Source organism: Lissotriton helveticus, chromosome 3_1, assembly GCF_964261635.1.
Source record: "Lissotriton helveticus chromosome 3_1, aLisHel1.1, whole genome shotgun sequence".
Taxonomy (NCBI): Eukaryota; Metazoa; Chordata; class Amphibia; order Caudata; family Salamandridae; genus Lissotriton; species Lissotriton helveticus.
This window is the reverse complement of record NC_136061.1, coordinates 1,487,759,174-1,487,786,574: the sequence shown is the minus strand read 5'-3', so window position 1 is coordinate 1,487,786,574 and position 27,401 is coordinate 1,487,759,174. Positions and strand designations below refer to the sequence as shown.

The window sequence follows — 27,401 nt, the reverse complement described above, 5'->3', positions numbered from 1 at the left end:
CTACTCTTTCTAGTATTGGGGTTTGATTTGATTTCTTTATGACTTTTTCTCTGAATTTCCATTTCCTTTAGCTTTTTTTTCTACAGTGAATGCTTACATTAGTCTGATTACCAGGCGCTCAAGAGCAGTCCTGGGACTTCATACTCAAAATTCATTCATTCATAAAAACTTTATTTCGGCAATCAAATGCCATAAAAGCATCAATAAAACAAGCAATAAAATACATTGAGTTCATAAAATATACACAGTTAAGAAAGGTAGTATCAGAATTAGATACAGTGCTAATCAGTAATCCCAGTGGTAAAATTGATGTAGCCACTCCCAGAGCCCGAAATGTAGCCAGAAAAATACAATATTATGATCACTCATACAATTCCTGCAATGTCATTCTGCTGAACCCTTCTTTTAAGAATGGCCCTTCGGGTGCACCACATATTAAATAAAAAACGTGAAATGGAGTAGACAATCTGCATTTGCGTGTTCGATTTAAATATCCTGTACACTTCTATGCAGCGTCTTGAGTCCAAGTTTCTGCAGAGTTGGATTATCCAGCGTGTTCTGGCCTTCCCGTAACCCTTGCAGAAAAATAACACGTACAATTCCGTTTCATCGGGGTAGGTACAGGCCGGGCAGCCCCCACTTGAAGTTCCCTCCCACTTACGAGTAAAAGCTCGTAAGGGGAGGACTCCATGTCTGAACTGGACATAAAGTTTTTTAGCAAGGAATGGCTGGATATCATCCAGTACCAGTTCTAGACTTCACCTATTTTTTACTGCCAGGAATTCCACCGTCAAACGGCCGGCGGTAGTTCATCTTTCAAGCTCATTGAGCTTTTGCTCTCTGAAGCTCTCCATCAGGGTCTTTCTTGCTGTTATTTGGGACGTGACTTCTGCGTTATACCATAAATTGCCCCTACCCAAACCCTCACAGATGTTCCTAATGTTGGACAACCAAGGTATCCTCCTTGAACCTAGCATTCCCATTATATCAGTTAATTCATCCCTATAGGCAGCTAGCTCCGAGGCATCCAGAGGCGACGCCAATAGAGAAGGGGCCTAAGTGCCACCTCTACCGCTATGTGTCTAACAACAAGATCCAAGCGAAGTGGTGTTAACGGAGTACTGATGGGGAGGCCCAAAAGCTGTCTAATGAAGAAATTCTCTGTTCGGATTAACGGGCCCAGTGCACAATGGCCCCAAAGATCTGCTCCATAGAGGGCAGCAGACCTGGCCTGTTCCTTATGGATTTCCATCATTGGGCTAAGTGTTTTTTCGGGGCAAGTCCCGTATAATTTTAGGATCCCCCCGTTGTATGGGTACGTTTCAGCCCTGCTTTATTTATTTGGGCACCCCAATCCATTTTCTCAGTCAGAGTCAATCCCAGATATTCAAAGATGGTTACTCTTTCAAGGGGTCTGCCGTCCAGGCAAGAATTGGGGTGGCTTACATTGAAGGCCATGTACTTGGCTTTCTGCAGGATTATTTCCAGGCCCCGGTGTTTGCAGAAGTCGCTAAAGTTGTCAAGAGTCCTCTGAATTTCCATGGGGGATTTTGCGAGAAGCGCCTCATTCGCAAACATCAGGGCCAGGATCCTCCGCTGTGCCAACCTGGGGGCATCGCTGTTCTTCCCTGCGCTCAAGAAATCTATTAGGCCATTGAGAAAAGGGAGAAAAGTGTGGGAACCAGGTCGCAACCCTGCCAAACCCCTCTCTCCACGGGCAAAGGGGCTGTAAGTTCGCCATTCTTTCCATATCTAATACGAGCATAGTTACCCTCATGAAGACGTTTTAACTGGGACATGGGTGTGCACAGGTATTCTGGCACTCCCATGTCTCTTAAAATTACCCATAATTTGTCCCTCGGAACCAAGTCAAAAGCAGATTTTAAATCTACAAATATAAGATAAAGGCAAACCCCCTCAATGGAAACGGTTTTCCAATATATCACCTGCAGCCTAAATAATTGAAGCTGTATTAAGCACCTATGTTAATAATAAAAGAAAGCTGGCAGTGTATGCAAGGTCCACAACTACATTTCCCAGCATTCAACGAGTCCCAGATTTAGCTAGTTTTTGAACAACAAATACTAAAATCTATGCTCCACAAAGGTTCTGGAATCTACCAAAGATGTTGCTTTGATTCTTGATTGTTTCTGGTATGTTTTTGACCATTGTTTAATTGTCCCTATCCTCTAAATGTTTGATTCCCTGGTAACCTTTGGAGTATCCTACCCAATTTTTGGGGATTAGCAGTTCTGGATTGCCACCTGCTACTACTCTTTCTAGTATTGGGGTTTGATTTGATTTCCTAATTACTTTTGCTCCGAACTTCCATTTTCTTGAGCTTTTTTTTTTTTTCTTCAGTGAATGCTTACAGTAATCTGATTACTGGGCGCCCAAGAGCAGTCCTGAGGCTTCATACCCCAAATAAATGTAGTTACTCATCTCTCCAATGTGAAAAGTGATAAGGAAGACAGATTCCAAAAGAGAAACGGGTCTCTGTGTTTCATTGGTCTGCCTTGACTTGAATTCCTGTGGGTTTCCTGCCCTAGAATGAGCATTATTTGTAGGTGAGATCATCACTTTACCTATAAGGGTTTTCCCCACCGAGGTTATTCATAAACAGATATGTTTAACAACGTGCTGCCCTCCTGTATCAATTGAATCTCAAAGTGAAAGGGAGGGATAAGCCTTAGCTTGAGTACCTGGGGATCCACAAATCCATTCCATTTGAAAAACATTTGGCTCAACTCTACTAAGGAGGAAATGTAAACGGAAGCAATTGTATTTGCACAACTCATCAGAATAACTACAGTCCAATATCAGAAAGTACAAATTGCAACATTATCGTAGGCTGGTTTACTAAGAATCATATCTGTGTAATCACAAATTATTTGAAAAAGTAAAACTGCAAGAAATCACAAAATTGTTCAAATTACTGAAATTCATTTTTTAACATTAATTGCTTCTTTAAGTCTGTACAGATCCTACTCATACACTTGTATTATACTTCTATTTAAATTGGTCTTGTCCAGTACACATGACAATTCCGACACAAGAATTTGAAGATGGCTGTGTGACCTCAAAATGCAATTATGACTCTTATAAAGCAAGCCCTGCCATCCAGTCTGGCTGAATGATTCGGGAATGTGTAATCCGTTACCTTACTGAGTGTAAAAATAAACAATTACATTAATTAGTGTGGTAACCCACAATACATTGTTCATTAATCAATCACTTCTTGTGTATGCACGAGGTTATGGGTGGTGTTTAACATGAATTCAGATTTAGAGTCCACAGATTTTCGTCTAGTCGCTTCCTTGCTCTTCCATGATCAGGTGTTAATCATATAAATATACCAATGCCTTTCCTTTTCTTGAGGGTAGTAATAATGATCTGTCCCACTTGTAGCTTGTTATCCACTGCTCTTAGGTTAACAATGGTTCCTTAGGTCCTACAAGTATTAGTTCTGTTTTATGGGTAGTCAAATGCAAGCACTTGGAAGCCAGCCATTCCTTAAACACCTAACAGTGACTATTAAGAGCCCCAGTTTCTTCTACTATAGTCAGGTGAAAGAAAAGATCAGTAGAGGAAGAAAACCCTACTTCCATCAAACTGCAGAGAATGTAATATCAAATAATGTCAACATAATTCTTGTGTAGTAGAATAAAACTAAGATTAAGGTAGATAAAGAATTATAAACATTTTTTGTATACATTATAGACATAAGATATAAAAATATTGGCAAATGCATTTTAGAATAAAACATGTTTGCATTAGTTAAAAACAAATTAACTCATTGCTCCTAGGGTTTCTTTTCTGTAAATCGTGGAGAGCCAAATGAATCATTTTGTGTTATGCAATGCATGAAGGAATGAAAAAGAAGCCTATTTGTTTTTCAATTAGGTTATACGAATAGCCAGAATTCTGCAGTGTACCTCAAGACTGACTACCGACTCTCAGTTCCATGCAGAAAAGGTCACAGAGGCAGATGAACATTTTAATGTTACTTACTAGTACACAGTATCATGGAAATACATATTTGCACTCAAAACAATCACATTTTCATAGAATATTAAGGGTGGAAACACCTATCTGTTTTATCTCCAGGGAGATCATTTATTACACATGACTTATTTTCTCGTGAAATGGCAACCACATTTCAAAATAACATCTCATACTCTAGCTGTTTCGCTGCATGACGTTTTTTGTGTTTGACAAGAGTGTCCTTTCGATTGAAGCTTTTCCCACATATGTTGCACTCATAAGGTCTTTCACCGGTATGCAATAATTGGTGTCTCTGTAAAGCTCTAATATGACTATAGCTTTTTCCACATACAGTACAAGGAGGAGGTCTTACGCCAGTATGATTTCTTGCATGCTTTTTAAGATTTGATAATGTTGTAAAGCTTTTTCCACAATGAGGACATGCATGCCTTTCATCTTCTTTATGTGTTTGCTGAAGCCCGCTATGGCTGGTCACTGAATGACTTAGCTCACCTTGAGGCGAGGTAGATGGTTTGCATCTTGGCAGCGGATATGACGGGCGTGAAGTAATGTTTTCATTTCTTATTGTACTTGCACATATATTGTATGTTTCTGATCTTGGCTCATGGGAGGCTCCTTGATATAAGGTGTAATGTGCGAGTTCTTTACAGTCCTTTTGCCAAAGCATAGTGTTCTCCTCTTTCAGTTCAGAATCACTTCTCTGATAGTTAATTCGAGCAGTGTTTAATTTTTCTTTTATATTAGCCACTGGTTTGCAAAGGCTCATTTCATCATTACACTCAAAGCTATTCTTCTTTCTGCTGCTGTTAATGTTTCCTGCAATAATAAAATTATATTAAAGTGAGATTTTTATATGAGAAAACGTACACTAACAATATTTTGACATCAAGCTGTGTATTCTGCAATGTCATGGAGAGCATATTCTGATGATTCAGTATGAAAAATCATGGTTGAACTAGGACAAAAGAATTACTCTCGGTCAGGAGGTGAATAAATGCATGCTTTGCACCAATTGTGCCACTTCCCTCTCATTGTAAGAAGGTATACCTTAAACTCGCCTTACTTGCCTGGACACTGCCGAGGGCTGGTTGCTGCATTCCTGGAGCGCGGAGGGGGCTCTGCACCCGCGGCCATTCACCATTTGCGCCGATACTCGCGGGGCTGTCCTGGGCTTGGAAAAACCACATCTCCCAGGCTACCCAGTGGCGGCGTACACAGTCAATGTCATCCCCAAGCGCCAGGGGGCGCTTAAATCATCTCAGCGCTTCCCGCAGCGCGGGCCAAGGGCGGGCCCGTCCGCGCCCGTCACAGGCCGGATTGGGCCAGGACTCTTGGCTTTACTTGCCTTCAGTGGAACTGCTTGAACACCGTAACCCTGATAATTAGCATTATCTTTTACTTTTGTTCCCAGCCCCTAGTCATTCGGGGCATTTATAACTCATGCTATTTGCTAAACAGACCAGAGGGGCATCCGGGGCATTTGCATGAAAGACTGCGGATTAATTTGAATCAATTGGTATAAAAGGCTGTGTATTTCTGCTTCTATTTCATTTGTAGAGTAGAGTCAGAGTGTTCTACTGGGTAGCTGTATAGTTGCATTCTCCATTTTAGATAGTATAAACGACCTAGCTTCATAATATCGACCAAGGAGTGGTTGTTACGTATAGGTCATCTAAATGGGGAAAAGAAAACTGCAAACTAGTCCACCTGGTACAAAAATGTCCAAGGTTAAAGAATCTAGTACATCCTTAATGAAATACCTGACGGGGGCAGTGGGAGCGTTAGAGAAACAAATCTCTAATGTAGAGGAGAAGCTGAATAAAGAGTCATCGGGTCTGAACGGCATTAGTATAAATGATCCTCTTTGCCATGAATCTAATGGCAAAGTTGTTATTACTATCCCAAATGAATCAATAGCCGAAATACAAAATGGGTGTGTACAGAAGGGTTGTGGTGAGATCTCTGCAAACGAACTGGAAGGGGCAGAATTACCCCCCCACAAAAGAGTATGTGTACCAAAGAAATCAGCCCTCACTGCATTACCCCCACAGATCCACGAAGTCCTGCTAACTCCAAAAAACTTAAATGCTAAATGCAGAGCCTCGATAGGAAAGGAGGGTTCAGCCACAAAGGCAGTCAGGAATAGAACAAAAGTTTGGCCAAAACCTATTAGCAACCAATGTGTAAATAAAGGCCAAAAGAATCCAGAATTGGGTGACATCGTGAAATCCATTGCCGACCTAACTCTGTTTGTCAAAGAAGCTATAGCCACAATGGGGAACAGACTGGGTCAAATAGAGTCCAGCTTGGTCACACTTTCTGGGCAACTAAAGGGCGTAAGCAGTAAACAGGTTGTCCCAGCTAGGGAAAGTAACACACAGCTTAGTCAGCCGGTCATAGATTGTTTGGCTATGATTGACAAACAATTAAATAGATGGCAAAGAACTAGTTTGTCCGTGACAGATAATCCTATGAAAATGGAAAATGGAAAATAGAAAACCTTATTACCAGGCGCAAAGCAATATCTTGACTAGTTTGAACCTCCCCCCGGCAGCAGCCCCGTATACCTTGGTATTGGCTAATGTCCCCTTTTCGGATGAGGGTGAGAGGGAAAATTGGGAAATGCTAAGAAATAAAGCCATACACTTTCTAGGACCTAAGACGGGTTTAACGCAAGAGATGTTTCATTCATTTAAAATGGTGAGACGTGTGAGGTGGCTTGGCCCGAGTAGAAAGTCATTAGAAGGGGATTGTGTAGTGCTATCACTTGCCTCTCCTCCCCTAGTACAAGAAATCTTGAACCGGGCTGGTGCTAACAGTAGGTGGGCTGAGGGGATAAATGTGCTCCTGCTTCGATTTTTCTACCAACCCAAGACTATCAATAAGAAGAACATTCCCTTGACTCGTCATCCTCTTAACAACACATTGAGATATAACCTGGAAGTTTCCAATAGGGTTGGACCCCTACATTCGTTAGAGGATGTGGATTGATAAACACAAGACAGGGCACCTAGAAAATGTAAAATCATCAGTGGCCACAAAGCCCTCCAACGCTCAGGTGACAGGGCACCTGCGGGGAAAATTATGACTAACGAAGCTATGGTACACACTAAGGTCCCCACAGTTGCAGTATTTCCTTTAACGCCCGTTGGAGGCGATACCTGGAGTATGGCTATGGCATTGCAGGAACATAACGCACAACTGAATACGTCGCTGCAATCCGATTCAATATTAGATGGAAGACACAAGAGCATCGACCTGGTTCCTGGGGATATAAGAAAGGGGGCTGGGAGGGCTGCTGTATGTGGAATCCAATCTATGTATGTCCAGGGGCGGGTGAGGGTAGCCTTTTGGAATATATCTGGGCTTCAATCTAAGATCAATAACCCTATCTGGGGAGATTTTATTAGGAACTTTGATATCATCTGTCTACAGGAGACCTGGACATTGCAGGAAATACATTTCGATGGCTTCAAAACATTTCATGTTCTAGCGGGTCGCTCGAGTCGCGGGAGGCACAAAGGAGGGATCTGTGTGTATATTACTAATCTTTTGGGGACCATGTGGATAAAAACTGTAAAATCGTCAAGCTATTATCAAATTGTTGTCATCAAAGTGTCTCCACTGGTTGAGATAGTGATCTTTAACATGTGTAACAATCTGGATAAGGGCTCCGTTACAGTTATGTTACATGATCTCAATGAGGAACTCAAGAGGATAAGTGATTTATCAGGGAAGGATTCCATCATTTTATGCGGTGGCGATTTTAATAATAACATCCCCACTATTAACCCGTGTCCTTGAAGCCAGCTGTGAGAAGGGTTTTATTCAATCCATGTCTGAATCCATAATTATCCCCATTTTTAAAAAAGGGGATCGGGAAAATCCCGCATGCTACCGCCCCATCTCCTTGCTCGATTCACTTATGAAAGTCGAAGGCAGGGTCATCCTGAATCGCCTACAACAATGGGCGGAAGACAATGACGTCCTAAGCCCAGTGCAAAATGGGTTCAGGGAGGGGCGGGGCACTGTAGAGCAGGTGCTAAATTTCTCCTTTTTACATGGGAAATATATCCAGGCCAAGCGAGGTAAATTGTTCGCAGTTTTTGACGATATAACTGCGGCATTTGACTGCGTAGTTCACAGCCGGCTATGGCATATTTTAGCAGACTTAAAGGTAGAGCAAGCACTTATATTATTTTTAAGACAATTGTACGCGGGGTCCACTGCTAAGGTGAGGTTCGGTTTGAAAGGAGAATGCACCAAGCCCTTCCATGTAAGAAGATGAGTTAGACATGGCTGCGTCCTTACCCCGTTCCTCTTCACTTTATATACTAATGATTTGGAAAAGGAACTGGTGGCCAGAGTAAGAGACTCCCCGTAGGTTAATAATAATCAGATTGTCTCGCTCTTATATGCTGATGACGCCGTTTTAATGGCGAGAACCCAACTCGGTCTCCAGACGGAACTAAATACCTATATAAACTTTATGGACACCCGGGGACTGAAACTTAATGTTAAAAAAACCTTTGTTATGTCCTGCGATGGAGGCAAAAATAGATCTTGTCCCTTGGTTGCTGGGAGTGAGAAAATCGCACCCGCTAAAATATTCTCCTACCTAGGTATCCTTCTAGAGGAATCAGGATCCTGGGGATCATCTATAAAAAAAACGGGCACTGCTGTTCAAAAGATCAACGGCGGCAGTAATGATTTTCGCCAAAAAGATGGGTAAAAGGCCCCTGGAAACCTTATTAAAATATATCAGGCTAAGTGCATGAGCTACATAGCTACATATGGAGCAGGCGTCTGGGGGGTCCATGATGCATCACCTATTCAAAGGGTAGAGAATGCGTTTCTAAGATTCATTTTAGCAACTCCTCAAAGTACATCTGTTTTTAACTGTCACAGCGAATTAAGGATTCGCTAGATTAGCGACATAATTAACATGCAACCGTTACTGTTGTGGCATAGAGCCTGGACCTCACCCGATTTACTTTTAAACCAAGAAATAATTAAAGATTCTATGGGCTTAGATCAGGTCACAAAGATCCCATGGTTGAACTACATTTGCAAACTCACTAAAGATATGAGGAGACCGGAGTTTTATAGAAATCCTGACTCCTTAATTACTATTTCTAGGAAAGAGTTAAAGGCACTGTGTTGGTATGACTTTGATACCTTAAGACTAGGAGTGGAGTTAAATAAGAAAACTGTAGTTCAACATCAACTTACCCTGGTCTCACCCTCAATCCAACTGTACCTAGTCTGGTATCAGGAGGGGTTTGATAGATACATCTTGACCAGATTTAGATTCAATTATTTCTTTTGCTTGACTACTTTTCCCAAAACAAATGACTGGTCCAGAAAGCTTTGTAAATGTCCGTGCAATAACCAATCTGATCAATCTACACTGCATGTGATTTTTTTCTGTACATTTTATTCTTCCGAAAGGGCTAGATGGATTAAACCCTTTTTAAAGCAGGGTTTATGGTGTCAATGCCGCCCGGCTTTAGCATTCCTACAATTACTAAATGATATGTACTGCGTTAGTATAATGACTGGTTTTTTAAAAAGTATCTTGAGGAAAAGGAAAAGTTTAATTTGTTTTTACATTTTTATTGATATGAACTGTAATTTTCTCGATTGTATTAATTATTGAATGAACTATTGCTTTTATGATTTTATAATATTGTGAAATCGAATAAAGCTTTTCTACTACTACTAAGAAGGTATACTGCCTCAGGAGGATGGGAACTGAGATAACATATTCAGAAAATGCCAAGTTTTCCTAATTATTTCAAATTTAGGACTCAAATATAATCTGCACTTAATTTCAGAAACTTGGGGGAGGGTGGTCTGACTGCAAATGAACAACTTTTTCATTGCTTAATATTAATATTGATAGTACTAAATAATCCAACATCTATACTCTCTTGACGCTCTACATTAGGGAGCCCCTGCAGGAACCATCTCCTTTGAACCTCTCCTGTGAAAGTATAATCACATCAGGCCAAGCTAACAAGGTATTAATATCTATTCTCCTGCTTTATCAACCTCTACTTTTAACCACAATCTCTTAAATAATTAATGGAATTGACAATCCATGCCTGCATAAAAAAAATCTAATATTGTTAGGAAATCTAAAGCTATGGTTATAAGATGCCAAATTTTTGTGCAAAGGTATCTACCCAGGCAGAAAATTAGGACTGAAAGCTGGCTATCGAAAAGAACACATAATTATGAAAAACTCAATGAACAAGCAATGAACTGAAATGATATCAAAAAGGATGATTTTTAATATAAAAAGAGAGATATATATGGGTACAAATGATTCAGTAAAAAATAATTACATGATGTGGATAAACATGACTTATTCTAACACTCCATCATAATCAAACATGTAAATATTCATAAAAAATTGAATGAACGACTTTTTCTTTAAAAATAATTTCTCTAGTACAGAAAATGTATAAGGCTGTGTGTCTACGCGTTTCGACAAAAAACATTTGTCTTCATCAGGACAGTTCGGTATCAGCCAATTTATCTAAAAAAGATAAAACAAAATCACAAATAGTTCACAGTACATTGCAGGTCCTAATAATTATATATACAAAGGTTGAGGAAAACAATGGATTATTTCCTTTTTTCTTTTTTTTGAAACTTTCTTTTTCATTAACTGAGCCAGACTTACATCAAAGTGCAACACAGATTCTAAAACACTTATTTGGAAACCACTAACAGAATGATAAACATCACATCCATGACAATGATGGGATAAAGCCCCAGAAAAACCTTATTGCAGAAAATGATGTAACATTTAGACGAAGCTAATATTTTAGAACTCCTGTAATTCCAGAGTTTTATACTCGCTTCTTTTTCAAGATTTATTTTATATGTTCCCTGCCTCGATGTGTCATGCCTATATATAGTTTTATGTGTCTCCAGAGGAATATTATTATATATACGCATTCGGTTAAGATATTCATATAAGTTTTCATATAGCAGCAATGAAAATACATCTGTTTGTTCACCTTTACATTACTGAAAATCCTTACCTATGTTTAGAGAAAATATATAGAGTATCAGATTCGTAGTAGATGGGGCAGGTAAGGCACCTCTCCTATTACATCCGGGGATGGTATGTGATTGCTATTCAACAGGAGAAATACGTTCTTTTAGATATTCTATAGGTAAGTCTGGTTTTATTAAGATGTCCTTTTTTATTAATATGGAGCTCGTAGTGAATAGTGTTCTTACCTGTCTAGGCAGTAATCACTGCTGCCATCCTACCAATGCCAGCATCTACTTCTTAACGTCTTTAAAAGTATAGAGTAGGCAACCTCGTAGTTCTCTTTATGGGCCGCTGTTGAAAAGTGAGCTAAAGAGAAAGATGTATTTTTCTTTATTGCAGTGACTGTTCAACGAACTATTCACAAGGCCTATGCACCAAAAATACGTAACAGTTCCTTAATAATATTGTTTACCTTTTCGTCGAGGTTCAGGGGAAATAACTAGGAAAGCGGATGACCATGGTGATAGCTTTTCTTTCCTTTTGGTTAAAAAGGCGGCTATATCTCAAAGAGCAGCTATAAGATAGTAAAACGAAAAAATTTTTTTTGTATAGTTTGAAGAAACTACCTCTGGTATAGTTTATTAAAAAATTATATAAGGAACCTGTTCTCATGAACCTATTCTCATAGTCATTTACCTGTTATATCATGCTGTATGAAAGATAAGTGACGCCGGGCTTAAAAAGCAGTCTCTCTCCGTGCTACTTGTGATCCCCAGGTAAAGGCGTTTAGGAAGTGCTTGCGGGTTCGAATTATCCCTGTTAACCGTTACAAATGAAAATTTTAAATTTTGTAATAAGACCGCTCTAAGAGTTAACAGGAGTGGTCTAGAAAAAATAGCATTGTTGTTAATAGTTTACCTGTTATCTAGTGACCGCATAGAAAGAGCAGGGCAAAAGACGGTAAGCCAGATGGTTTTCGGCTCCGATCGTGTCTCAGGCGATGGTACGACTCAGAAGAGGTTGCCTGTTTGGGCGATATAGAAACACCCTATGTTGAATTTAATTAACTAGCGGGACAGTTTCTAAAGGAGTAAGTAACAATCCCAGCTGATAATTAAGGCTTGGAAGGGATTGCCTATGCGGACGTTACAAGAAAACTCCCATTTGATTAGAAAGCGGGAGGGTGTCAAATACGCTACTAACGGGATACCTATTACAGGTATGGCCACAGTGACAGTCCCCGCTAACCAAAGAGCGGTGTATAGAGCGGTATATAGAGCGTAGTCGACAAAGACCTTACCGGTATGTGGGACGCGAATGTCACAACAGCTCTGCCCTCCTCAGCGGTTCGTGCAGGAAAAAAGGAATTTCCATAGTCCTTTTTCTACTGCTATTTATGCTCAGCTTTGGCACCGCCCTCATGTGGGTTGTGCCTATTATTTAAAGTGACAATATCTTACAATAGGTACTGTCTCCGTGTTTACTAATTATTGTGGCTGACATGCAATCAGATCTGTTTAAAGGCAACATCAATTACAATTTTTATATAAAATGAAGTGAACAAAGGGCAAAGTCGAAAGCCTTGTCATTTTACTCAAAATATAAAGGTCGACGTTATTGTGATGCAGGGAGGCGATTATCCATTATATTTTGATTTGAAAAACAGTGTTCTAATACCATTATATGGTGAGGAAATCTCTCAGTACTCTCATATAATTGCGTTTTCCCACGGTAGGTCTTGATTCAATCCATGGGCAAAAGTTCCAAGGGTGAAGATCCAAAAAACCTCGCGTTTTTTGCGGATAGCATCTCCCCCTTGGTTCTGTTGCACATGGATTTTTTCTAAGATACGCCATCTTAATTCTTCAGGTTTGTGTTTAAATTCTGTGAAGTGATTGACTAGCGGAGCTGTGACTTTTTTTGTTTTAATGGCAGACCTGTGTTCGGTTAGCCTGGTCTTAATCATACGTGACGTCTCACCCACGTAGCCCAAGTTGCAAGGACATACAAGTAGATATATCACATTCTTTGTGTTGCATGTCCAAAATTCTTTGGCTTGGATTTTTATTTTGTTGAAGTCCATGGTTTCACCTGTTATGATAGTGTCACATGACTGACAGGACCCGCAACGTGAGGTACCCTTAATGGCAGTAACCCCATCAATAGACTTCTGAATAAAGGGAGTATCAACGATGTTGTTTTTATGTCGAGAGTGGACCACGTAATCTTTTAAGTTCTTGTTTCGCCTATGGGCAAACATTGGTTTTTGTAATTTATTCTGATTATCTGTGACATTTAAAAGGTGCCAATTCGAGTTTATGATCTGCCTAATTGTGGAGTTCAAGGTCGAATGTTTGGTAACGCAGACTAGTTTTGGATCAACTTTCTGTTTTTGTACGGTTAAAAGAGTGTCGCGATCATAAAATCTTGCTCTCTTATAAGCAACTCTAACTAAACGTCGGGGATAGCCTCTATCTATGAACTTTTGTTTCATAATCTCTGCTTGAGCGTCATAGTCCCTAATATTAGTACAATTCCGCCTTACTCTCAAAAATTGGGAGAAGGGGATACTATCCTTCTGGCAGCGTGGGTGGTAACTTGTGAAGTGCAGGAGGGTATTTCGAGCGGTAGGCTTCGTGTATAGGTCTACTTCAAGGGCTCCATTCTTGTTTTTAATATTTATATCTAGGAATTCAACCTTAGTTTCATCAATATGTGCTGTAAACCTTAGATTTACATCAGTAAGATTCAGCCACAGAAGGAATTCCTCCAAAGTCTGTTTCCCATCGGTCCAAATAAAGAAGATGTCGTCAATATAACGGTACCAATGGGAAACAGACTCGAAAAAGGGTGCCACCTCATTAAAGATGAACTTGTTTTCAAATAGCATCATATAAATGTTAGCTATTGATGGAGCTATTGACGCCCCCATGCTTACTCCTTTGATTTGTAAAAATAGTTCCTTTCCAAACTCGAAAAAGTTTTCCTTCAAGACTAAGGTCAAGCAGTCTCTAATAAAGGGTTTAGAGCAAGGAATATTGTATACATCAATAAACCACATAGTGGCCTCAATTGCTTCTGTTTGAGGTATATTGCTGTATAGTGACTCTACATCGAGAGTCACTAAGATGTCATTTCCCTCTCTAAAGGCTAGATTTTCAACCTTTGCAATGATATCGCCAGTATCTCTTACGTATGATTGCGAAAGAGAGATGTATGGGCGTAGGATTTGATCCAAATACTTTGAAAGTGCTTCCAATGGGGTTCCAATTGTAGAAACAATTGGGCGGTATGGTGGGTTTTTCTGATCCTTATGGATTTTAGGCAATCCATATATGCAGGATACCTTCCGATCAGAGTTGTTCAGGAACTCATATTCTTTTTTATTTATCACGCCATCGTTTAGTGCTTTCGTGGTTAGCCTAATTATGGTTTTTACTATTCTCTCTGTGGGATTGGTTTTTATTTTTTTGTAAAAAATTGGATCATTTAACATTTTGATCATATTTTCCTCATAGGTAATGCAGTCTACTAGAACAATACCTCCGCCCTTATCGCTGCTCTTGATGACAACGGTGTCATTGTTCTTCAAGAAAAACCCACCATACCGCCCAATTGTTTCTACAGTTGGAACCCCATTGGAAGCACTTTCAAAGTATTTGGATCAAATCCTACGCAATCATACGTAAGAGATACTGGCGATATCATTGCAAAGGTTGAAAATCTAGCCTTTAGAGAGGGAAATTACATCTTAGTGACTCTCGATGTAGAGTCACTATACAGCAATATACCTCAAACAGAAGCAATTGAGGCCACTATGTGGTTCATTGATGTATACAATATTCCTTGCTCTAAACCCTTTATTAGAGACTGCTTGACCTTAGTCTTGAAGGAAAACTTTTTCGAGTTTGGAAAGGAACTATTTTTACAAATCAAAGGAGTAAGCATGGGGGCGTCAATAGCTCCATCAATAGTTAACATTTATATGATGCTATTTGAAAACAAGTTCATCTTTAATGAGGTGGCACCCTTTTTCGAGTCTGTTTCCCATTGGTACCGTTATATTGACGACATCTTCTTTATTTGGACCGATGGGAAACAGACTTTGGAGGAATTCCTTCTGTGGCTGAATCTTACTGATGTAAATCTAAGGTTTACAGCACATATTGATGAAACTAAGGTTGAATTCCTAGATATAAATATTAAAAACAAGAATGGAGCCCTTGAAGTAGACCTATACACGAAGCCTACCGCTCGAAATACCCTCCTGCACTTCACAAGTTACCACCCACGCTGCCAGAAGGATAGTATCCCCTTCTCCCAATTTTTGAGAGTAAGGCGGAATTGTACTAATATTAGGGACTATGACGCTCAAGCAGAGATTATGAAACAAAAGTTCATAGATAGAGGCTATCCCCGACGTTTAGTTAGAGTTGCTTATAAGAGAGCAAGATTTTATGATTGCGACACTCTTTTAACCGTACAAAAACAGAAAGTTGATCCAAAACTAGTCTGCGTTACCAAACATTCGACCTTGAACTCCACAATTAGGCAGATCATAAACTCGAATTGGCACCTTTTAAATGTCACAGATAATCAGAATAAATTACAAAAACCAATGTTTGCCCATAGGCGAAACAAGAACTTAAAAGATTACGTGGTCCACTCTCGACATAAAAACAACATCGTTGATACTCCCTTTATTCAGAAGTCTATTGATGGGGTTACTGCCATTAAGGGTACCTCACGTTGCGGGTCCTGTCAGTCATGTGACACTATCATAACAGGTGAAACCATGGACTTCAACAAAATAAAAATCCAAGCCAAAGAATTTTGGACATGCAACACAAAGAATGTGATATATCTACTTGTATGTCCTTGCAACTTGGGCTACGTGGGTGAGACGTCACGTATGATTAAGACCAGGCTAACCGAACACAGGTCTGCCATTAAAACAAAAAAAGTCACAGCTCCGCTAGTCAATCACTTCACAGAATTTAAACACAAACCTGAAGAATTAAGATGGCGTATCTTAGAAAAAATCCATGTGCAACAGAACCAAGGGGGAGATGCTATCCGCAAAAAACGCGAGGTTTTTTGGATCTTCACCCTTGGAACTTTTGCCCATGGATTGAATCAAGACCTACCGTGGGAAAACGCAATTATATGAGAGTACTGAGAGATTTCCTCACCATATAATGGTATTAGAACACTGTTTTTCAAATCAAAATATAATGGATAATCGCCTCCCTGCATCACAATAACGTCGACCTTTATATTTTGAGTAAAATGACAAGGCTTTCGACTTTGCCCTTTGTTCACTTCATTTTATATAAAAATTGTAATTGATGTTGCCTTTAAACAGATCTGATTGCATGTCAGCCACAATAATTAGTAAACACGGAGACAGTACCTATTGTAAGATATTGTCACTTTAAATAATAGGCACAACCCACATGAGGGCGGTGCCAAAGCTGAGCATAAATAGCAGTAGAAAAAGGACTATGGAAATTCCTTTTTTCCTGCACGAACCGCTGAGGAGGGCAGAGCTGTTGTGACATTCGCGTCCCACATACCGGTAAGGTCTTTGTCGACTACGCTCTATATACCGCTCTATACACCGCTCTTTGGTTAGCGGGGACTGTCACTGTGGCCATACCTGTAATAGGTATCCCGTTAGTAGCGTATTTGACACCCTCCCGCTTTCTAATCAAATGGGAGTTTTCTTGTAACGTCCGCATAGGCAATCCCTTCCAAGCCTTAATTATCAGCTGGGATTGTTACTTACTCCTTTAGAAACTGTCCCGCTAGTTAATTAAATTCAACATAGGGTGTTTCTATATCGCCCAAACAGGCAACCTCTTCTGAGTCGTACCATCGCCTGAGACACGATCGGAGCCGAAAACCATCTGGCTTACCGTCTTTTGCCCTGCTCTTTCTATGTGGTCACTAGATAACAGGTAAACTATTAACAACAATGCTATTTTTTCTAGACCACTCCTGTTAACTCTTAGAGCGGTCTTATTACAAAATTTAAAATTTTCATTTGTAACGGTTAACAGGGATAATTCGAACCCGCAAGCACTTCCTAAACGCCTTTACCTGGGGATCACAAGTAGCACGGAGAGAGACTGCTTTTTAAGCCCGGCGTCACTTATCTTTCATACAGCATGATATAACAGGTAAATGACTATGAGAATAGGTTCATGAGAACAGGTTCCTTATATAATTTTTTAATAAACTATACCAGAGGTAGTTTCTTCATACTATACAAAAAATTTTTTTTCGTTTTACTATCTTATAGCTGCTCTTTGAGATATAGCCGCCTTTTTAACCAAAAGGAAAGAAAAGCTATCACCATGGTCATCCGCTTTCCTAGTTATTTCCCCTGAACCTCGACGAAAAGGTAAACAATATTATTAAGGAACTGTTACGTATTTTTGGTGCATAGGCCTTGTGAATAGTTCGTTGAACAGTCACTGCAATAAAGAAAAATACATCTTTCTCTTTAGCTCACTTTTCAACAGCGGCCCATAAAGAGAACTACGAGGTTGCCTACTCTATACTTTTAAAGACGTTAAGAAGTAGATGCTGGCATTGGTAGGATGGCAGCAGTGATTACTGCCTAGACAGGTAAGAACACTATTCACTACGAGCTCCATATTAATAAAAAAGGACATCTTAATAAAACCAGACTTACCTATAGAATATCTAAAAGAACGTATTTCTCCTGTTGAATAGCAATCACATACCATCCCCGGATGTAATAGGAGAGGTGCCTTACCTGCCCCATCTACTACGAATCTGATACTCTATATATTTTCTCTAAACTTAGGTAAGGATTTTCAGTAATGTAAAGGTGAACAAACAGATGTATTTTCATTGCTGCTATATGAAAACTTATATGAATATCTTAACCGAATGCGTATATATAATAATATTCCTCTGGAGACACATAAAACTACATATAGGCATGACACATCGAGGCAGGGAACATATAAAATAAATCTTGAAAAAGAAGCGAGTATAAAACTCTGGAATTACAGGAGTTCTAAAATATTAGCTTCGTCTAAATGTTACATCATTTTCTGCAATAAGGTTTTTCTGGGGCTTTATCCCATCATTGTCATGGATGTGATGTTTATCATTCTGTTAGTGGTTTCCAAATCAGTGTTTTAGAATCTGTGTTGCACTTTGATGTAAGTCTGGCTCAGTTAATGAAAAAGAAAGTTTCAAAAAAAAGAAAAAAGGAAATAATCCATTGTTTTCCTCAACCTTTGTATATATAATTATTAGGACCTGCAATGTACTGTGAACTATTTGTGATTTTGTTTTATCTTTTTTAGATAAATTGGCTGATACCGAACTGTCCTGATGAAGACAAATGTTTTTTGTCGAAACGCGTAGACACACAGCCTTATACATTTTCTGTACTAGAGAAATTATTTTTAAAGAAAAAGTCGTTCATTCAATTTTTTATGAATATTTACATGTTTGATTATGATGGAGTGTTAGAATAAGTCATGTTTATCCACATCATGTAATTATTTTTTACTGAATCATTTGTACCCATATATATCTCTCTTTTTATATTAAAAATCATCCTTTTTGATATCATTTCAGTTCATTGCTTGTTCATTGAGTTTTTCATAATTATGTGTTCTTTTCGATAGCCAGCTTTCAGTCCTAATTTTCTGCCTGGGTAGATACCTTTGCACAAAACTGTTTTCCCTGACCCAGGAGTACGATCCAAATCAGGGGGTCCTTGTTACCTATAAATATAAGATGCCAAATGCCCTACCTTAACTTTTAAGGAAAGCTTGCATGTCTTTATTCTAAGACTTATTTTTTACTACTACTACTCACCAAGCAGGCCACCTTCTTAATCCTATTTATTTTTTAAATTTAATGAAGTCTTAGTGCAAAAACGGATTCCTTTTATATAAACCAACCGTCAAGCAATTTTAGTCTCCATTTTACGGACATAACTTTTTTTTTATTCTGAAAACATTATTGACATTTTATGGACAGAGTACAGAATACAGAGGGAGTCAGAGCAATCAGACATTATTATATCCATCATGGTACAGCTATGGAAGGTGATGTAAAGAGTTGAGGATCCAAGTTTGTTAGGATGTGGCGTGATACTAAGTGGGAAGTATGGTGGGACTAGTTAAGTAAGTGTCACACTAAAAGAGAGCATGGTTCTATTGGAATACATGTAGTAAAATGGCAATGAACATTTCATTAATATGTAGTAAGACAAATCTAGTACATGCCAGGGAAGGTGATAGGCACATCAGAATTAGAGAGCAACGGGGGTCCTGGCGAGAGAAAAAAAAAAGAGGAAAACAAAAACAGCGGAAAAAGAAACAAGTTATAAAGGAGGATGCTGTGGAATTCAAGAAGGGCAGTAGTGTGTCCACTACGATTGCAGGGGTCCTCAGTTCTGGTCTTGGAGGAACAAGTATTTTTTTTATTTTTTTTAGATAATTGGGTGATTGCAGAGAGAAAAGTGTTACCTGCACAGGTAGGTAGCCCCTGCCCAACAGAAGTGTAAGGAAATTAAGTTGAAAGATTTCCAGTCCAGGAGAATGAATTTAATGGTGATGGTAAGAGGTCGAGGAGAGCCGTGTTAAGCTCCAGCTGGCTTAGATCTGTCAAGTCTGCATGGGGGCCAAGAATGAAGGTGGGAAAAATCTAAAGTAAGATATGTTTCAAAAATAGCATTTAATTGAAAAGCGATTTGGTCCCAAAATGGAGTAAGTAATCTGCAACAGAAGAACATATGCGCAAGGTCACCTAGGGATTTTTGCACGACCAGCAGAGGTTTGAGTCAGATAGGTTCAGTTTGTGTAGCTTGTCAGGTGACCAGTTGGTGTGGTATAAAACTAGCAGTTTGGTTTGATAAAGTGCAGGAAGAATCTTGTTTGATAAGGCCAATTTAACTAAAACTGGGTTCCATTTAACTGGTGGGCGAAAGGCCCATTGATAGCATTATTTTGTAGAAATGTATATATTGTTGAGGCCTCATGTCCCTTAGCTTGACAAACTGTTGAGAGTTAAGGGGAGAGAGGGTGAATCAAGCAGACAACGTTTGGTGATTCTGGCTTTGATTTGCGAAAATCTGAAAAGTCAATGTTTTGCAGATCAAAAATGTGTTGAAGGGTCAAAAAGGGTAGAGGCTCTCTGCCCAAGAAGAGGTCGCAAACAAAACGGATATCCTTCTATGTCCAGGACGAGGCTATTGAACGATTAGTCTGAGATTCTAGAGTTTGCAGTGCCACAGTGGCTGCAAGTTTGATTTGTTAATGGGACAAGAACGTTTTCTATCAATGGATCGATGAGCGAAGACTGTGGCGAGTATTACCCGTAAATACTATTAAATGGGTAAGTGATCCATTGACTGTGATGCATGCAGTGGGATCGACATACCGTGACATGGCAATTTTTATAAAGTCGGCGATTGTGGGTCATTTTAAGAGAAGAGATTATCAAGGGTATTAAGACTTTATAGAAACTAGTAGGCAACCAATCCTGTCCGGTACGTTGCCCAGGAGGTATTGATCTAATAGCATCAAGAATTTCTGTCCTCTCTATCAGTCTGTTTCATTTTAATTTCTCACTATCTGAGATCGGTGAATGGGGAATGGATTTTAAGAAGTTCAGCCATATTTTTGGGGTGTTTATATCAAAGGTGTGTATAGTTTAGCATAAAAGTCCCAGAAAACATTTATGATGCAAATATTTTTTGTTTTGATGGTATGAAGGGTCTTTGATGGAAGAAATCATAGATATTTTTCGTACATTTTAGGTAGACCATTAAAGACTTAACACCTCACTAGTCCAAAGATGCGACCTTTTACTTATAATTACAATAAATTCATATTTCGTTTTATTCCATAAATTCTAGGATTAGAGGGTCAGAATGCCTAAATCAACCTTCTTGGACTTTAATCTCTTTCGAAAGGGACTTGAGATCTTTTTGCTCTTCCAAGACATATGTTTCATAATATTAACCATGTATCTGGCATTCCAGTGCGCCCCACAGAGTGATTTGGGGGGTGGGTGGGGGGATATGGGTGGAGGGGAAACAAGCCAGCATTCTCTCATATGAACAGGCCAATTTAGTTAGCTAAGCATTGACATTCCTTTGGGTCTTCGTTGATTTCGGAATTCTTTTGCCATTATCTAATTTTGGGGCTAAAAGGGGCTATTGAGAGAGAGAGAGAGGGGGTTATTGCAGCATGGTCTGAGATGCATATTGGTTCAATTGTTGTGGAGGAAACATGCTGTACAAAGGAGGGATCTGACCATAAGTATTCAATTGTGGAAAGGCTTTGGTGTGGGTGAGAGAAAAAAGTGAAGTCTCTGCCAGTGGGATTATGAAGTCTCCAGACGTCTTCTAAGCAGAATTTGTGCAGGCTTTATTTGACTTCAGTGGACAGAATTTAAAAATCAAGTCTTCATCTAGAAATGGGTCCATTGGCAAATTGAAATCGGCCCGCAAATTATATTCGACAAAGGTAGAGGGCTGTTAGTTTGGATGTACGGGAAGAACAGAATTGAGGAATGCAACCCAATTGGTGCATAGATGTTTACATCATAGAATTCGGATTAACTGCATTGAAGACTGGTGATTTACCACCTTCCTTTATTATCGTATTCATCCGAGATTAAGGTCAGACCAGAGTTCCATTGGAATAAGTGAAATTAACCTGTTTCTTTTTTCTGAGGTGGCCTCAGAGCATGGCAAATGATTTATTTTTAATACTTCTTTTTATTAAAGTATCATTGACATAACATACCATACTTAACATGCTGAGGAGACATAGTACATGTCAAGTAATTTAGTTTCTGGATTACATAGATTCAAATCATAGTGCACATTGTGAAACAATTAGGGGGTGCTAGATCATCATCTTCATTTATGTGTGCCGGTGGGGTACAAATATCACCTCGGTAGAAGTTCCAAGACCCCAAACCCTGTTCCATTTCCCGGGACACCCTCTGGCTATGTAGAAATATACACCAGTCTAGATCTTCCTTCCATGATTCTACTCCGAGTGGTTGTAGGGCTCCCCAGTGTCATGCGATATTTCTCTCTGCAATCATTACAGCAAGTGTTGCCCAGAGTTTTGTGAGGAGGTGAGGTCCGTGGGTTCCCATATGTTCAGGAGGCACCTACGCGCCTCCGGACACAATTCAATTGTGAGTACCTCACTAAGTATGCGGTGTATAGCACGCCAGTAAGTTTGTATTTGGTCACACTCCCATATTATATGTATGAAGTTGCCGTCTTTCCCACATTTACGTCTACACTCTCCACTTTCTGCTCTATCCATACGGACCAGACATGGTCCCGTTATGTAGATACTGTGGAGAATCTTGAGCTGTACTAAGCGCAGTCTAGCCTGAATCGCCACCTCCCTCGGGGAGGAAACCACCTACCGGCAATCCTCCTCGTCAAGCTCAAGTCCGTCTCCTATCCATTTCTCTTTAAGGGGCTGGAGTGGGCCGTCCATATTATTAGTTATTTTTTTTATAAATCAGGGAGATGGTCTTTTCAGGCAGATGGCCGTCCAATAATCTATCCTCTAAGGGAGATGCATCCGGGAGGGAAGACCCCTAGTGAGATGGGTCTAGAGGGCATGAAGGATCTGTAGATATCTAAAGCACTCAGTGTCTGCTAGACTATACTGTTGTTGGAGGGAGGCAAACGGTATGATCTCATCCTTGACCCAAAGATCCTTGATCTGGGAGATCGCATGGCAAATCATTGATCCATTTTCTCACACACAAGAAGGGGGGAGAAGCACAGCACAACCACTACTCCAGCTTCCACGGTCACAACTGTAGCTCACACACAGAGGAGTAGTGTGTATGAATCTGTTCAAGAGAGGTGGCACGTGCTCAGTGAAAACATACTGCCCTCATTCACAAAATTGTGACATGCTCCATCATTGGGCTTGCTTCAATACACCACTGCGCAGACCAATGCCTGGGGTGGAGCAAAAGGGAGGGGAAGACAATACAAACATAAAAATAATGATATAAGTAATGGATCCTGGGATCACTGACTTGTGCCCATAATTTCAGGTCACCACAGCATTCATCAGGACCTTCCTGATCCCAGTATCTAACAAATCCCTCAATACCCCGAGTTTTAAGTTTCCGGAACTAGTTGTTCGCAGGGAGAGTGACCCATTCAGTAACTCCCTCCAGCTAATCGAGTTTCAAATAAGTCATGCTTAAACTGGCGAGTAAGAGGAGGAGACCCCCCGTAGTCACACTTACTTGGTATTGAGGGATTTGTTAGATACTGGAATTGTAGGCACAAGTCAAGCAGCTGAAACATGGCAGTAAGGAGGAGTAAAGGAACTCCTAATACTTTCCTGTCACCACCATCCTTCACGTTATTAATCCTAGTCAGTGGATCTAGGAATACATTACTTACAAAAGATACAACTGAACTAGTTTTAATCTTCACTGCACTTTTTTCTTTCGATGATCCCAGGATCCATTACTTATATTATTATTTTTATATGTTTGTCTTCCCCTCCCTTTTGCTCCACCCCAGGCGTTGGTTTGAACAGGGGTGTATTGAAGCGAGCCTGATGATAAAGTATGTCACAATTATTGTGAGTGAGGGCAGTATTTTTTCACTGAGCACGTGCCACCTTTCTTGAACAGATTCATGCACACTACTCCTCTCTGTGTTTGCTAAAATCATTCATCCAGCGATGTCTCATTGAGGGAGCTTCTTTGTAACATATTTTGGTTTCTTGGAGGAAAATAATATCTCCGGTTAGTTTGTGACGGTAGTCGCAATTTTATGGTGCATTGGTGGTACTTGTGAGAAGAAAAATACTATTTGAGATTTAGGGATGGGGTGGCGATAATGACAGAGGACAGGCATGCCAGATCCTGTGAGGAGACCGGCTTAGAAAACAGCCACACACTTCTAACAGTATATGCTTAGAAAGAGCATGAAAGAAAATGGGGAAAGACACAGAACATATAACAGAGAATAAAATGCCAAGAGTTAGAGCGTAAGTCACAGAGGCCTAGAGATGGATGTAGGGTCGTGAGGAGACACAGGCGTTGGGGAGCCCGCATCAGGGAAAGAATGAGTCAGTGTAGTAGGATCCAAGGAACTCAAAGGGTGGATGGCAAATATAAAGCCAGTTGTGTCAGTATGAGATCAGCACTGCCTAGTCAATAATTACCAATATACAAAATAAGGTCCCACATATTGGAGGGGATTAGGCAAATAAAAGAAAGATTGATAGCACAGGTGAATTCGGCACAGTAATATTATAAGCAAATTTACTACTGCATACGAGTTAGGAAGGCCCTTAGGGCACAATATGAAGCAGAGTATGCGGTGGGGAGGAGAAGAGTAGGAAAATGATACTTACCAGTATGCATCTGTTCTTGGCATGCAGAGCTGCAGATTCTCACACTTAGCATTTGATCGCCATCTAGTGTTGGGCTGGAATGCTTGCAGGATGTTGTCTTGGAAGAAGTCTTTGTAGTCATGAGATAGGTGACTCCTCCCTTGGACAAAGTGTGCATGGGCATCGACTCCATCCTTAGATTGTTTTGCGCCATGATGTGTAATGATGGAGTTAGTAGAAAGAAAAAAGAATGTCCATGTGTGTATATCTAATTAAGATAGAACTGGAACAGATACAGGTCCTGGGAAAGCGGGTGAGCGTGTGAGAATCTGCAGCTCTACATGCCAAGAAAAGATGCATACTGGTAAGTAGCATTTTCCATTCGAGGCATATGAGCTGAAGATTCTCAGACTTAGCATAGACTATACAGCAGTATCTCCCCTAGCGGTGGTCACCTGTATCGGTTGCAGTAGTTTGAAAGAGAGTTTTAAGAACAGCTTGTCCGACAGCAGCTTGCTGCTTGGCTTGCACGTCAACACAATAGTGTTTAGTGAAGGTGTGTGTTGTAGACCATGTTGCTGCTCTACAGATGTCTTCTAGGGGAATGTTCCCTAAGAAAGCCATAGAGGCTCCTAGTTTGCGTGTGGAGTGCGCTCTAGGAGGAATTGTTAATGTGTGTTTCGCTTTCTGGTTGCATATTTGCATACATTTAACGATCCACCTTGCAATCCCAGCTTTAGAGATGGGATTCCCTTTCTGCGGTAGGGAGAAAGCTACAAACAATTGTTTTGTTTTGCGAAAGGATTTGGTTCTGTCAATGTAATAAAGTAGGGCTCTTTTAACATCTAAGGTGTGTAGTGCTCTCTCTGGTACGGAGTCTGGGTTTTGAAAAAACACTTGTAACTCCAATTGATTGATTAAGTGAAATGGAGAGATGACTTTAAGAAGGAATTTTGGGTTTGTTCTGAGGACTACTTTGTTACGATGTAATTGTAAGAATGGTTCCTGTATGGTGAAAGCCTGTATCTCGCTTACTCTTCTAAGAGAGGTAATGGCAACAAGGAAAGCTACTTTCCATGTGAGGAACTGTAGTTTGCATTTGTGTAAAGTTTCAAATGGGGGTCCCATGAGCCTGGTAAGAACAATATTTAGGTTCCACCCTGGAGAGGGTGGTAACCTAGGAGGAATGATTCTTTGTAGGCCTTCTATAAAGGCTTTAATTGCAGGGACTCAAAATAGTGACACGTGTTGTCTGTTTTGTAAGTAAGCAGCGAGTGCTGCTAGATGTAAAAGTATAGATGAATATGCAAGATTACATCTTTGCAAATGCAGTAAATAGCAAATGATATTCTGGATGAAGCATCCAGTGGATCGATATGATTATTGGTGCAGTAAATGGCAAATCTTTCCCATTTTGCAGCTTAGCAAGCTCTAGTAGTAGGTCGCCTGGCTTCTTTAATGATGTGCAGGACTTCAGGAGCCAGATTAAGCTGATCTGGATGTCTGATCTCTCCATGGTTCTGCGTTAGCAGGGATGGGGACTGGAACGGTTTTTGGTGTGGAACTAGTGAGAGTTTCAACAGTGTTCTGAACCATGGTTGGCATGCCCATGTGGGGGCTACTAAGATTAGTTTGAGAGACTGTTGTCGGAGCTTGCGTACCACTAGTGGAATTAATGGGAGTGGCGGAAAAGCGTACGCAAATCAGCCTGATCAGTTAATCCATATCGCATTGCTCTTAGACAATGGGTGTGGAAACCTGGCGGCGAAGGTTGGGCATTTTGCGTTGTAGTGTGTGGCGAACAGATCTATGTCTGGTTGGCCCCACTTGTGAAAGAATGGTAGAAGAACTTGTGGATGTCGTTCCCATTCGTGAATCGGTTGTGTCTGTCGACTTAACAGATCCGCAATCTGATTGCGAACTCCTGGAAGGTGTTCGGCCAGTAGATATATATTTTGTGGGATGGCCCATCTCCAAATGTTCTGTGCAAGCTGGGACAGTTGCAGAGAATGTGTGCCTCCTTGTTTCTGTATATAGCACATGGCTGTCATGTTGTCCGTCCGGATCAAGACAGCTTTGTTTGGGCCTCACCGAGGTCACAAAGGCCCAACACACAGAGGTCTAGGAAACGACTGCAGTCTACTCCATACCCAGGTGGTGCCCCGTCGGACCGTTGGAGCCGGAAATCGGCTTCACCAGCTAGAGGAGAAGCGGAAGGATCCAGATTCCGCTGTCTAGAGAGAAATGCACGCTCCGAAGGCGAGGATGCTGGGGGGCGCTCCTCCTCCGGAGGTGTAGAGGACGACGTGCGCTCCGTACATCCGTTGGTGGAGGCGATTCGAGAAATGGAACACGACGCATCGGGCTAGCGGACGACAACCAGAGGACTGTTACTCCGGACTCGCACTCTTGAACAGGGGTGCTCTGTACAGTACAGTCTGCAGCTTATCGCTACAGAGACACGCAAGTTGACTTTCCCCTTTTGCTTATTGCTTTGCTATTGTTTATTTATTTTGTATTCTGTATTTAGACTTTTCAGGTTGTATTGGTGGGTTTCGGTTGTATGTTCACTACGTAGCCCGGAAGAGTAGGTAAAGGGGTGGGTTGCACGGGAGGGCGACAGACCCTCTCCGCCAGCGGTCCTACTTCTGCCGAGGATGGGACTAATTGGGTGGGGAGGTGGGGTGGGGGTGCAGGGGGACGTTGGGTTCTGTTGCATGTTTTGGGAGAGGAGGGAGGGGGAGATGCAGATCATGTCAAGATAGCCGACCACGATGACACTCAGAATGCTCCACCACTGCTACTGGTGACCCACACAGATAGGGAACAAAACAGAGATGATGGGTGACTCGACAAGAGACGCAACGAAACCAGATGGCTGTCAGAATACTGTCATGGAATGTAAACGGGCTGGGAAACAGGATCAAGAGGGCTCTTGTAAATGCATATATCAAGAGACTAGGCCCCGACATCGTGCTGCTGCA

General features: G+C 40.6%; 1 protein-coding gene across 4 annotated transcripts in view; it reads right to left on the bottom strand.

Moving 5' to 3' along the window:
- Nucleotides 1-2,766: 2,766 nt before the first annotated feature.
- Nucleotides 2,767-27,401, bottom strand: part of LOC144823538 (uncharacterized) — a 428,207-nt gene continuing 403,572 nt past the window's right edge. For all 4 annotated transcript variants that reach the window (XM_078682136.1, XM_078682138.1, XM_078682139.1 and 1 more), the window contains one exon: nucleotides 2,767-4,821. In XM_078682136.1, coding sequence (XP_078538262.1) covers nucleotides 4,160-4,821 — 662 coding nt within the window. In that variant the 3' untranslated portion in view covers nucleotides 2,767-4,159. The remainder of the gene's footprint in view (nucleotides 4,822-27,401) is intronic.